Source organism: Apis dorsata, unplaced genomic scaffold (genome assembly GCF_000469605.1).
Source record: "Apis dorsata unplaced genomic scaffold, Apis dorsata 1.3 scaffold_89, whole genome shotgun sequence".
Lineage (NCBI taxonomy): Eukaryota > Metazoa > Arthropoda > Insecta > Hymenoptera > Apidae > Apis > Apis dorsata.
In genome coordinates, this window is record NW_006263387.1 from 542,966 (window position 1) to 558,307 (window position 15,342).

The 15,342-nt window shown below is 30.2% G+C and overlaps 1 protein-coding gene across 3 annotated transcripts in view; it reads right to left on the reverse strand.

Moving 5' to 3' along the window:
• LOC102679188 overlaps positions 1-15,342 on the reverse strand; it is a 32,001-nt gene that overhangs the window by 9,768 nt on the left and 6,891 nt on the right. Inside the window, exon 1 of one of the 3 annotated variants that reach the window (XM_006611574.2) lies at positions 14,459-15,080. The exons of the other annotated variants lie outside the window; for them this stretch is intronic. Within the exon in view, the coding sequence (XP_006611637.1) occupies positions 14,459-14,513 (55 nt within the window). The 5' untranslated portion in view covers positions 14,514-15,080. Of the gene's footprint in view, positions 1-14,458; positions 15,081-15,342 lie in introns of those variants that run through there. 3 annotated transcript variants of the gene reach the window in all.

Below are 15,342 nucleotides of genomic sequence, written 5' to 3' on the forward strand. Positions count from 1 at the left end.
GTAGAATTTATAATACTTCAAAGCAACAGTGGATGAAATGAAATAACTAGATGGTCAAGTTTTATTTATACAAATTCTTGACTTTCTGTAACAGAATAATCGTCTTTGTATCAAACTCTCGAGTCGAATCGAAGGAACGAATCAAAGGGGAGCGTAGCTCGTTAAAAGATGTACGGTAGCACGGGTTTAATGGTTTCTCTTCTGTAATTATTTGATAAAAGAAGTAATACGGCAAACGGAACCACGTTTAGCTCACGAGGAACTGTGTCATCGTGTACTACTCGGCGTATATTACAAGACGTGTACACGGTCACGTAGTTCGAAGTGAACGCGTAATATCATGTGTTACGAACATACATATACATTGAGTAACGAAGCTTCATCGTGAAAAACTCATGTCTCGTTTATGTGGAATATAAAAAAACAAGAAAAACGAGATACCTTGTCCTTTAACATCGTATTTAACGAGATAAAATTGGCTGATGTTCTTCTAATTTAATTTTTCATTAAAATAATGATCAAAATTTTATGGATAAGTTGCAACGTTATATTATATATTATATTCGAATTACGTGAGCAATATAATGATCAGCAAAGTATATTAATCTTTGATGAATAGAGAGTGGATCAAAATGGATCAAAAGTGACCCCCATACGCATGATTCCATTATGAGGTCTCACTAATACTTGAATAAAAATTTTAATTTCAATAAATATTTATTGACTATTTTATTCGAATTTGAAAATAAAATACAAACGAAATAATTTTGTATTTAAAAATAGCAATACAGTTTTCCAATTTTTCCAATAATATTGCTCCAGACTTTAAAAAAAAAAGGATATCGTCAAAATGATTTAAGAAAAAATCATTAAACATTTGCCAAAAACAGAAACGCGAAATACTCGGGCGATCGATCATTTTTGCGAGCAAATCTAGCTGATCGAAATGGAGGGAGGGAATGTATAAATGAATATAGCGGAGAACGTCGATTTTAGCAATTCCTTCGAGAAAACAGATGTTCATCACGATGCTGGCGTGCACTGGAATCACCTATATTTAGTAATGGTTAGAGTGTTGACGCATGTAACTTTACGTCACGCTTTGTCGTATATTCCAATACATGACTGTTTAAATATATCTACACGTAAGGTCGTGAGAGCGTTCCTAATGATATACTAGTGTACGTGGTCATTGGCTAGTCTCGAGAGCGTGGCCCACTTTGCGGCTATCTTGCTTCTCGATAAATTTAGGAACGATGCGCAGCCTAGACGTGGATGCGTAATATGTATTCTTGCGTCAATTCCATCGCCTTTACCCGCCATTATTCTCCTTTTCATCGATCATTTTCTCGATAACTAATTACAAGTGTAACGAGATGATAAAACCTGGATAAGGTGTTCCATTTAATGGTTAAGAGATCTTCGATATCTAATTATAAGTGTGTTAAATTCGAGCCGGAAATATGAAGATTGGTGAAGAAGAAATATTATTTACTGTAGAACGGATAAGCTGAAACTTTGGATCGAATCGAGAAACTCGTATTTGAACGAGGTGATGAGTCTTTGGAACTTATAATTGATCCAAGAACTCTCTGGAAACTTCCTCTGTTATTAACCGAAGTTGAAAAGAATTTTTAGAGAATTGGAGAAGAAATAAAGAAAGAATAATAAGGTTATATTCTTGTTATTCTGATATTGTTAATTTTAGAACTTTGATTTTCAATAATTCTTCGTATTTTTATGAAATGATACATCGGATTGAAATAATAATTCTTCGTGTTAAAATTAACACGATCAAAATTCTACGAAATCTTTCCTAGGATCGTAACCAATTTGATTAAAAAATTGTTTAAAATTCCCGCGTTGAAAGTCATCGGATTCGATTACTCGATTTAATAAATGGAGGAAAGTTGAAAATTGATTTTCGAACAAGTTAAAGAGCCTTAATTTTTTTCCCGGAATATCCTCTGACTCGTTTTACATTTTGTAACGACTCAATTCTCTTTCATTTCCTTTCGAAGAGATCCACGAGAAAAAACGCGAACTCGGCAATCGATTGGTAATTATTCTTCGCGTCCTGTTCAATTACGGTTTTATCTTAAACGATGTTCTGTCGATTAGATTATTAAGTGAAAACGATATATTATATTTTTAATAAAAAGAGAAAGATTAAAAATTATTATGCCAAAAAAATTATTATTCTAAATTAAGAATCAAATCAATTTTAATCAATTTTCAAATATAATGGTTTTGGAAAATTGATTATTTGAATTATTGATAAATTTGCTCGTTTCGTTGCTATTTTAAACCATTTCTCATTACAATAGAACTTTATTCGAATTAATGCAATCACAATACATACTGTTTACTAAATACGTTTCTGAATTTGTATTATTTAACTTAATTTATGATTTGCAGATTAATCTTTCTTCGTATTAATTATTCTAATATCAATGATAAAATTAAAAATCTTATTGTTATAAAATCTTCAAATATATTAGATTAATAATTAAATTAAAAAAGAGAATAATTCTTTATTACATAAAAAGTAATGTGAATAATTAATTCTGCAATATATTTGCTTTTATTTTACGAACGAATATGGAATTAATAGATTCTTATTATTTGGCTGATCCAAAGAATCTTATCTCATATCGGATAAACAGTGTATTACTGTACTTTGAAACGAAGTTTCATCTCAAGATGACACGTAAGGTATTTTTTAACAAAATCGATAATTTTGCTAAGATAAAACACTTATATATGAAATATGAAAATATAGTCATATATACATGAATCAGAAATAAAATATTTATTATTAATTAAAATCACATTGTAGTTTTTAAACATTTTTTTACAATGTAATTTTACAAGTAAAATTTTTAATTTGTAAAATTTATAGATCTCTAGAAATTATCAAATCCTCAAGGATCCATAAAGATCACAATAAGAACCATTGCCATAAACGACTTCAACTATTCCATCCGTATAATTCTCTCTTTCTTTCACCGATAATTTTTTAATAATCGATCGATAAACGAACTTGAAGAGAAAACGTCCGATTGTTTCACGGAGAAACGAGCTCGTGGAGGATCATTTTTGCATCATTCTCCACGATTCACCGGCCTTCCTTTTGCCGCCAACAGGCGGAGAATTTTCCATTGTCCGGTTTTAAAGTAAAAAGCGGGACATTGAAACGCGCATGGCCCTTATCAATGGTGAAGAGAGAAACAAAGAAGTTGGTTGGGGGAGATGGATCAGAGACGAAAGGAAAGGAATAAAAGGGAAATAAAAGGGACGAAACATTCCTTCCCGTCCCATGTACGGGAAACGATCAACAAGATTATAATATAACCGTCGATGAAAGGCTTTGAGTCGGTCCCAGGTTGGACCGAGCTCGTTGGTGCACGATAAACTTGCACGTAATCAACCAGAGGCGTAATTAACTGCGACGCAATTAGTTCACCTTCGACGCGATGTGCACCCGCTATTCCATCTATCGATCCACATCTCTTTTCGTATCCCTTTGTTCCGAGTGGATCGATCAGGTGCCAAAATCCATCGAAGGGAAACATCAAAGAACCGATAACAGTTTCCCTGATTAATAAAATGGAGCGCCTTCGTGTGCACGATAAATAAGCCTCGTGCTCTTTCTTCGCCTTCCTTTGAACGGTCTAGAACAGTGGTGCTCAAATAATGGATCGCGAACTGTTTTTTAAGAACTGCTATTTTTAATTGATTAATTAATTTTTCGTGCCATTTAATTCAAAGGTAATAATGATAATATTATGTAACTTATATAAATTCATAATTTTAAATTAACACACAACTAAATATTATTTATAGTTGATCACATTTGTGAAGCCTGCCATTTTAATGACCTTTAATGTCTACAATAAAATATCCTTATCGTAACTTGATTAATGGTTTAGAACTGTCCAACCTTGCCCAATCTTCTTTAAGTTAGCAACACATTTTAAAAATTAATTAGATTTTCACAGCGCAACGTAGTTATTCTTTTTCTTTTTTTCATTTTACTATTCATTTAAACAAGAAAAAAAAATATTTAAAAATTTAATATAAATACAATTTACAATATTATCATATACATTTCAAATATAATTATTATTAATTTATTTCTCTATAAATTATATTTCTTAATATTTTTCATAAATATTAAATAATGTTTGACAATTTCAATAAAATCCTTACAGCACATCTAAAATACTACTTCATATTTAAACATTTGAAAGATATATTTATTCAGAAAGATGTTGATTCTTCATAAGCATAAAGAAAGAATAACGAATTCAAGAGATGGAAAAAATTCTAAGGTCGATACGAATCGCGGCGGCCTTGCAAATATCCGACGAATGGAAGTAAGATCCGTGAAGAATTTTGAAAGGACTTTAAATTTCAAGATCACCACGGTAGATAATCCTTTGTTATAAAGATTTTACGTAGAATCACGTATAACAATAAGAAACAAAAAGATATAAAAGGTAATCGAATTGTGCTCGCGACATTTGAATCGCGAGAATGTCATAAGATGGAGTCTTGTTTCCTGACCCAAATTCCATCAGAGTCAACATCAGTTCAACAGTTCGACATGAAAAGAAAAAATAATGGAGTCGGTCGAGAAATGACGGAACTAAGCTAATGTTGGATTATTGCCGGAAGACGGTTGTTGCTCACGAATGATTAACGTAATACAGAAACACGATGGAAGAGGCAAGCAAGCGTAAACCTGAGAGCGACGCATTTACCTTGGATTCACGAATGAGGGATATGAAATCACGAAGGCCAATGGTAAAAATAAGAGAGGAAAGAGAACAAATCTCGTATTCTCAATGATCTTCAGTATAATTTAAATATTTATTTTAAATCTTAGCTATTTTATTTATAATAGCTATTGTTTAAGTTTTATGTTATAAGAGATGAATCGATACCTAATTTTCAGATTCGAATCTTGATATTTGTGGTCTCGAGAAACTTCTTTCCTTTTCTTTTTATTTTGTTAAAAAGTAACATAGATGAAATTTTTCAAATTTTTATTTAAAATTAAGCTGATGAAAGTATTCATCTTTTTACGAAGTTTCATTTTTGTATAATATATTGATGAAATCGTATTAATCAAAATGAAACTAAAATCTGATTATAGATTCAATTAGATCATTATTATTAGTAAAAGTAACATCATATCATTACATTCTCTTAACTTATTTATACAAATTATTTCTTATCTGAGTTTCAAATTACGAAAATAAATTTTATGCAAACAAATATACTTAACTCAAGAATAATGCTAATTTAATGATATTATCGCGAAATAACGCCGACATAGCATTGAGATTACGTGCAAAATTACTGCATGTTTTTATATTTTTGCTATTCGATAATTAATTATATAACGAAACATGGATTAATTTATCGATTATTGCAAACTGAAAACTACGCAAAATAACTTAATAATTATGAATTTGCGATTATAATTTCATAAAAGGAATCCAAAGTCTAAAAAGAAAAAAAGAAAATATTATTAGATATAAATTTACTGGATGCAAATCAACAACGATCGATGTTTCGGAGAATGAGAATCTCTCTACATTCTTCGTCGAGAAATCAAGATACTCCCACATTTCCGCTTGATTCGAATCGAAAAATAATTGAATGGATGAAAAGAGGAAGAGGAACAAAAAAAAAAATAAATAAAGGAAGAGATGCAAAGCGAAAGGATTTAATTTAATTTTTCCGTTATGCAAATTCTTTACGAGATGGCAGGTCACTTGGTATATATCACGAATATATTTCCGTGAAGGTTGAAGCTTCCGGCCGAGAACATCGCGCTATTGGTACATGCATTATTCATAAATATGTGGGTGTCGCGTGCTATAATTCGATGGGTTTGACCCACACTTAATAGATTCATATTGTGCGTGTACCTAAGTGCATGCACGCGATACCGCATGTAAATTGAATTTTATTCCCAACCCCGCATGATGTCCTATTATCATTCAACTGTTCTTCCTCTCGTAATAAGAAATTTATATTGCCCAACCTTTTTCGGTATTCCTCTTCATGAATTGTTCCTAAATTATCATATTATTATATTATTTGGGCATCTATCTCTATATTTGTTATAATCTATATGATGGATTATTCAAATATAACGTTGATTATTATATATTTATTATATACGAGTAATTTCCGAGTATCAATTTATACTTTATCATAACTTTTCTTTTAAATCTATTATACCAATTTCATTTATCATTGAATCATAATCAATCAATCCTTATTATAATAATCTTAAAAAACAGAAATTGGTATTCCGTATTTTATAAAATTAGATTCACGTGAAACGATCCTCGCGTTTTTTTACCATATAATTTTTACCATATAATTTCAAAGTAATTTCATTACGGAAAGTAAAATGAAATACTTATCTAAACTATTCCATTAATATCAGCGGATGCTTCTCAACGATCTATGTTTAGCGGCATTGCATCGTTATCACAGCAGGTATCGCGACTCATTCAACCCACGTGGTTTTCAGTGTCCAGTCGAGTTCTGGAGCACGCGACGATCGCAGTCGACCCTGGAGCGACGTAGTAGGCCGATTTAACGATCATTCGCCGGTGTCGAGTCATCGTTGGTGGAGTGGAGCCGCAGAGTCGATTCATCGCTCGATGCACAATAGACCATTTAATTCGGTCGATCGACATCCGTAACGCGGAATTCCAATAATAACGTGTCGACCGGGAATGCGATTACTCAACGCTTCAATTCGCACCGTAATACGTCGATACTGCGACGAATACTAATTTTTTTATACGCTTATTTCTGTTTTTTGTTGGCTCGACGTGTATATTGTTAATATCTCGTAATTTCTATTCAAAGAATTTTACGATTCGTTTTTAACGTACGATTATACGTTATATTTTCTCTTTAAATAATTAGGCTGTCAATCATTGTAAATATTCATAAATGAATCGTGCGCGTTTTCAGATTCGAATTGTAATCGTTAACTGACGTTTAAATAAGTATGGCATTTATAGGTTATGTATTTCGGTCATTTGACTCGATGTGTATATTGGTTTCAAAAATAGCTAGTCTATTAAAGATTTCCTTTTTTTTTTAATATTATATTTTATTTAAACAATTAGGATATCGTTGTAAATATTCATAAATAAATCGAGCAATTAACTCTTCGTGATTGATTCTTCGGAATTAGTATATACATTAAAATATAGTAATGTATTAAACTGAAATATAGTAATGTATTAACTTATTAAAAAAATTAATAAGTATAAGTAATAATTATATTTTAAATGTTTTAAATACAATTGTAAACGAATTTATGTTTATTTGCTCGTTTAGAAACGGCAATTCTTTAGACAGAACGGAAATTACGCACGAGTATTGGTTGAAAGATAGTTGTTACAACAATTCTCGGTGATAACCGATAGATACGCTAGAACTAGTAAGGAAGGTCAACGACTTCGAGTTTCTGCTCCGAAGTGATCAATAATTGCATCGATTGTCTTTCTGATTGCTCCAGGAAACTTAATTTCTTCGTTTCCTCGTTGAAGAAGATCATGAAGCTTCGTTATTTCCGATATTTAATCCGATTGCTTTCCCTTTGTTCCCTTTAACATTGCCGCTTTTGCGTATTATAATCGACTGAATCGTATTATGAAGCTTATATACTTCACATGTTTAATAATGAAATAATAATAACAGCACGATCGAAGTTGAATAATGAACGATCCATTATATTAAATCGACGTAATAGGTATTTAATGATCGACTCTTCAAAAGAGTTCTAAGTGAAATGGAACGTTACGAATGAAGCGTGAAAAGTTGTAGATATCGTAATACGTGTATCGATGAATTTTAATATTTGAAAAAATCGGTAGAAAAATCGATCGGTATAATTAAATGGGTCATCGATAAAGTGAACAAGGACGAGTATGCAAATACGATCGATACGAAGCCGCATCTTTTGATAATCTAATTCAATAAAACCCAGCACGATTGATTTATTCATATGCACGAGGAATGTAGACGCGTGATATATAATTTATTATTATATTTTTTGATTAAAAAGAAAGAAAGGTACGAATCATGTTAATTTTAGGGAAAGGAAAAGGATCTACATTTTCCTTGACTCATGGCCCATCAATTTTCCGCGGAGGCCGATGAATAATTACCATAAAGAAACCGTGGATTCTCTATGTATAAACTACGCATGGGTGATCTTAATGAATTTAAACAAACCTAATATATACAGGATGTAGCACGTAAATATCCTCACGATTTTGCAAGTATTTCAGAAAAAAATATTTTCACGATGAATTCACGATCGAACTTTCAATCGACTATAAATTGTAATATTAAAAATTTCCAAGTTACCTTTTTGATTATTAATGAATAAAATCATTTATTTTTTTATTTTATAATTGATCTTAAAATAAACTCAATAATTTATTATTCTATGATCTTGAGATGATCTTGAATGCAAAAATTTATTTTGATTTTTTTTATTTCGTAATCTTATTTATTGTGATTTATGGAAATACAACGCAATGTATTTTCATAATGTCAATAAAATCGAGATAATAATGAATTTTTTTATAAAGGAACAAATTTTTAATTTTATAATCAATCGAATATTGGTTAAATTTTATTTGAGAAAAATTGTTTTCTCAAATAAATCAGCATTTTATCATTTTATAAATCGAAGAATATGCGCGAAGAGCATAATACAGAAGCTGATTTCATCGTGAAACATTAAAATGCATCAACAATGCCCGCGAGCGTTGTTTATTCGTTGGCCAGGAATTTCGCTCCTGTTAAAAATATCAATGAAATTCAATTCTTGATGGACGCGCGTGACCGACTCGATAGAAAATCGAACGGTTGTCCACCACTAGTTGATTCATCCCGTATACATCTGCCGTTAATGCGTCTTGGCAGCAGACGGAGCCAAATATAGGACGGTACTTTCTATCCATTGTGAGTTGCCGTCCTCGAATAAACGCGTGAACTCGCGCCCAGACTCGCATCACGATCCGAATCACTGAATCATATAGTATATCGTGTCTTATATGGTTTCTAGAATCGTATTAAAAATCTTTTGTTTCCTGTATTACATGCTTGAAAAAAAATAGAAAATAAATTGTAAATTAAATTTGGAAATTAAAGAAGAATTATTTACGTATACATTATTTGATTTTATCAGAATAAAATGGATTAATTTTCGATTAAACAACGATTTCATTGAATTATTATATTTCAATTCTTAATTGAAATTTTTTTATCCTATATCATTTAAATATTTTGAAATATGAATTTAAAATACAAAAATTGAATTTTTATCTTGTGGAGAAATTTAGAAAGATTTATAAAATCAAGTGGAAAAAAGCAGAGAAAGAAAAATGAGCTTTTTGAAGTAATGTTACACCATGTGCTATGCGAAAATACATGAATCAAAACAGAGGAAAGCGCGCGTTTACATACAATTCGCTCTCGATTCAATCCTTCTGGATTCAATTTGGTCTAGTATTATGCAGCTGCTTTAAGGCGAACGACTGGTAACTAAGCCATGAATTTATTGCTTTACAACGGTACGTTGAAGATGTTCTATTTGGAGGCAAAGAAGCGAGAAATGCCTAATTCCTCGATAGACAGATAAGAAACAATGTTCTCTCCATGGAGTTTTTTTGGTTTTATCTAGAGGAGATCAAAATTGACCTCGATATTGCTATCTATACTTTTTTATCTTACCGCTGGGAAGTAATTTACTTTTTTTTTTCCAGGGCGAATTGATAAGAATTTATCGATGAATTTCTTGTCATATACATAACACCGTTATTACTACGAAGTCTCGTGAGCATCGATTGAAAACTAAGGAAGACCTAAGTACATACACATACGTTCACACGTGGGATCATAAATAATTCATAATCCACGTTAAAGATCGATCTGTTAACGTGAACAAAGAACGTACGATTACTATATGTGAATACAGGAAGCGAACTGTATATCAATATTCGATACTTTGGTTTTCTCTTTTTAAAATTCTCGATATATTCTTTCGCTGGATGATATGTTTTTGAAAAATTATTCAACCATAAAATTTCAAAACGTGCATTCAATAACGTTGCCCCATTCATATTTAAATTATTTTAAAATATATTGGTTTTTTTTCTTCGACAAGCAAGTTAACAATATGTCATACGATCATCATACGAAAACCTCGTGACGCCTTCCATTACAATGTATCCACACTGTTGCTCGCATTTGAAAAATATATTATCTAGTGATATTATCAGTATTTCACCTCTGGCGTAATCTTCTATTTGATTGGTAAATATTAAATTTCATTGACTCGTAGCTTCTTTGTAAATAATAGAGAATTATAAAGTTTCGTTAACATGATATATACTTTGCGTCTTTTTAAAAACAGTTGAAACAGAAGAAGGATGGAACAATAACGATTATTAATCGGACAATTATAAATCATCGAAGAATAAAATGAAATGATACGCGATTGAAACATTTACAATGAGTAAGAAAAAAAGAGGCGCGTCCGACGAATGGTACCATACGGATATGAGTCGCGAGTTCGAATTACCGCGATGTAACTGGTTTCCGTGAAAATCAATACTTGGACAACGATTGATAGTGATTCCAGTGCTAGACCAGTCTCTCTTTCTATATAAGTAAAAAAGAGAGAAACGATATTGGTCTCCGCAACTTCTATTAAGGCGTCAGGCAATTTCTTCGGAGAAACGTAATAGTCTAGACGACGAGAAAAGACGGTCATTAGAAGAGAGAGATTTCCTTTCCTTTTTTCTCTCTCGGTGATCTACGAGATCTTTTCGAGAAAACTTGAATATGTACTTTGATCTGCAATAATATAATAATCTTATCCTTAATTGAAATTAAGGATAATTTATTATATAAATTTTTATCCGAATAAGGATTACGAAAAATAAAAAAGATTTTGAATTTAAGAGATCTATCATTTGTTATATGCAGACTTTATTTAAAATGTGTTCAAATATTCAAATAATGTATAGAAAATATCTCATTATAATTATATGTACATTTATTATTTATATAATTTTTTTGAAATTGTATTTATTCCGTGAATTAATCCGTTTATCTGAAAAAATTATTTGTAAATTGAAAAAAATCATTCTATATCACGAGATGTATTACTATAAATCATAATATTCGCGTGTTAAATTATTGTGTTTTATTAACAGAAAATTTGTTTATTACGCACGTGATACAGTATTTCATTCAGTGTGTAATAAAGTGATTTATAGGTATCACTTATGTAAATATGTATCTGTACTTGCACACTGTGAAAATAATACAAATAAATATACCAACCATTTCACCAACATCCGCGATAAAAGGAGGATTCTCCGTATTGTTAATAAATGTTCACGAAAACAAATATAAGCTATACTTATCGCGAAAGCTATACTGATCGGATCTGGAGAAATTTTTCCATGACTTTTACGCACATCAATTATTTTACTCTAAATTATTTTTATAAATATAAAATAGATAAATATAGCAAGACGTTAAAAATAATATAATTGTTAAAAAAAAAAACAAAAGAACGAGTCTATTTGATATCTATGAAAAATATCTATGAAAACAGGAAAAGAACTTTTTTCGAAGCAACAACTCATATTCCAATACGGTGAAACGCTCACTGTTTTATGATATCGCGTTCACGAGACCACGAAAAGCGATACCATGGAGACAGTACGAGATATTTTTTTTTAGGAACTACAGGTCTCAAGGATTTCGCGTTCTTTTTGAATGATAAAATGTTCCATGAATGTTTTTCTATAGTCTGTGCCTGCATGCAAATTTCTTTCAATAAGGAAACCTTTAAATCGCATAATCAAAAAATATATATTACGAATATATATTTATTATATGTTGCAAAAAAAGAAAGAGAAAAAAATGAAGATATTTTTCAAGTATCAATAATAAATCAAGTATCAATAAAAAATATTTTGATGTTTTGAAATGTTTTAAATTATATTAATTGTCCAGTGATTCTTAAATCATAAAAATTTAAAACGATTTATATTTCGTACCATTTTTATTTAATTTTATTTAATTATTTTTTTCGTTCGCAAAAACTATGAACATAAAATTTAAGAAGGTAAGGCTAATAATGTTTTTGCATAAGGCGTTAATAAAGTAGTTAAATACTTTCAAGAGTTAACCTTTGGACTTATTATAACGTACAAACTAACAACGAAAACAAATACCCGTTTCAGATATTATTATAACGCATACATCTACGTTGTATTTTCAACCTCGCAATTGACGAGATAAATAAATAATTATTAGATACATAAAAATTATAAATGGTGTTGAATCGATGAATTTTGAAAAATTTCCAAGAATACTGCGCATTATTCCACTGATTACATTTTCAATATCGGCGAATGAAAAAATAAACATTTACTAACTTAAAATCGATCATCGGATAAAAAATCATATTAAATAAAAAAAAATTGCTATGATTTCAGATATACGGAATCTTAATTACTGATTAATCATTTTTAATTATACCGTGTGAGCAATGCACAAAGCCATTCAAACTAGTGGATATATGCAGATAAAGTAGATTTAACTATATAATAAAGATTTTTATTAGTCGATAAGAACGAGATATCGTTAAATATCTCGCTGCTATCTTCGTTGCGCGTTTTTTAAACTGCGCGTTTATTATTCCAAAAATTGTACGTAGAAACACAGTCTTTTTCTCTGTCTCTTCTCTCCTCTTTCTCTATTTCTATCATTTCTTTGAAATAATGAATTTTCAACAATGTTAATATATATATATGTTTTTCTGAAAAAACATTATAGATATTCTACGTCATAACTAATTCGCAAACATTTGCAACGTTTCTTTAACGAGTCATCGTTAATTATTAAAATCACTAGAAATATTCTTTTTGAAATTTTATTTTTGCATGACAATATATAAATATAGAAAGAGTGGATTGATAGCAGCATTTCAATAAAGGAAGAATATCTTTGATAGAATGGCGATCCTCGAAATAAATTGTCTATTTACGTCTTATTAATCTAATGAATAATCTAAAAACTACGCATCAATCTTTTTTGAGAGTCTACGCCAGTGCGTGCAATATCGCATAATCTATCCATCGTCATGGGACTGTCACACCAACGTATTTTTTTCTCCTTTCCCTATGCAATATATGTGTATGAAACATGTTTTAGAGGGGAAAGTGACGTCTATACAAGATTGACAGAATAAATCGAATGCAACTTGATCGAAGATATTTTCTGCATAGCATAGTGCTACGTATTGTTTCAATAGCTATCAAATTTTTAATGAAACATCAAACAGTTTGAATTTTCTTCAGATTTAGAAATAGAAATTTAAATAACGATAAAATGATCCAAGTCGTCAATCTTGCACTAAAATTTGAAATCCAACTTTTGTGCCAAAGAAAAAGTTACTTTGTAATATATAATAAATTATATATTATATACATATAAGATATCTATTAATAAATTGTAACGCATTACATGAATGCATGACATACATGATATACAGGTGGAAGTTTTTATTCTGAAATTAACACTGCATTGATAATAAATTGAAAATAATTATTGAAATAAACATCTATTTCATATCTTGTTTTCAATTGAATTGAATTAATCAGAAAAAAATGATTTGATTATAGTTTTTATATATATATTTTTATATATATAATTTTTATATATTAATTTTAACACTTAAGACAATAATTGTTAAAATTTAAAAAAATTGATTGCACATAAATATGTATAATATAATAAGTGTGTACTTTCTTATTAAAGATATCAAAAATTATTTATTGATAAAAAGATATAATTGCAGAATATTCGATTTCTAAGTTTTTAATACTCGATTATTTATAATTCAATGTAAAACTTAACTATTACAATAATTGAATTAAAGTTATATAATATGCAATAAATTTAATTTTAAATATGGAACATATTTATATGATTTTTTAAGGTTAACAAACTTAGAATAATGTAAAAGCCGGATATGTATTGCTGAAGCAGCTGTGAGTCATGCAGCTGCAACAGCATCGTCACCGCACATTCCACAATTCACTTCTCCGAAAGACCGCGAAATGCGAGACGGGCTTAAATTAGAATGCAGCCTAATTCGAGGATAGAATTACCTACACTGAGGTTATACATGAATATTTTATTTTATTTATCCTACTATAATTATATTCATTACTGGTTATAAAGTATTTAAAAATAAAAAAACTTTATATTTTCTGCATTATCGTTTAATTTCTAATATCTATAAATAGATATTTTTTCCACAGCGACAACTAACATCTCATTTCCCCTCTCAGTTCTAATTTGAATGAACAAATATTACCTTTCGTCCTACGGGCAAAATGTGATATATTTTGCCTAAGTACTTTTAGCCACATCTTCGCCTTCTTCTGTTTATTCTCAAAATCCGACGTCCTGATAGGACAAAGGTTTTCCACTCAGATGAAATGTCAATTCCGATGAGCAGCGTACAATAAAAACCGTTCACTGTCACCGATTGATAAATGTTCTCTTTTATGTACCGGTTACTTAACCTCACTTTTATAACGTTGCGTATATCGATAAATTCGTGATAATAATCAATAAACGTTAGATATAAATAATAGGAAGTACCGAAACAATGTTTTCAATAATAGAAACGAACGATGCTTACACACGAAATTGCTACGAAAGACAGACACTGATGCTAGAGAGACGCGACCCTTTTATAGGCGGAACAACGATCACGTAGGCAAGTCGTTAACTGCTCTACTACCAAGTACGATAATATCAGCTTTAGGCCTTGGAACTTGTCTTGTTTACCAAGTAAAGATGTGTCGGTTTTAGCGTATTTTGACGAAACACCGGTCAAACACTATAGAAATCAAACTCGAACACGCGACTCGATCCAAGATATGAATACATACCGAATGTCTGCATGCACACAACAAGCACTTTAACCGTTTGGCGGCATATACTCCCGCTTAAATAATGGCAACGTTGTAAACAGTGTGAACTGGCAACTAAGTGCGCGCGCAACATTTCACAGTTAGTAGAAAATTGAAAACTGTAATATTTCAGATATGATATTTAAAATTTGATTCAAACAATTTGCGTTAATTAAATATATATTTTCAAATATTTAAAATCATATTGATATATTAGTATAATGTATATGTACTTATTTTGAGAAATAATAAATAATATACAATGAATTTTTATAATAAT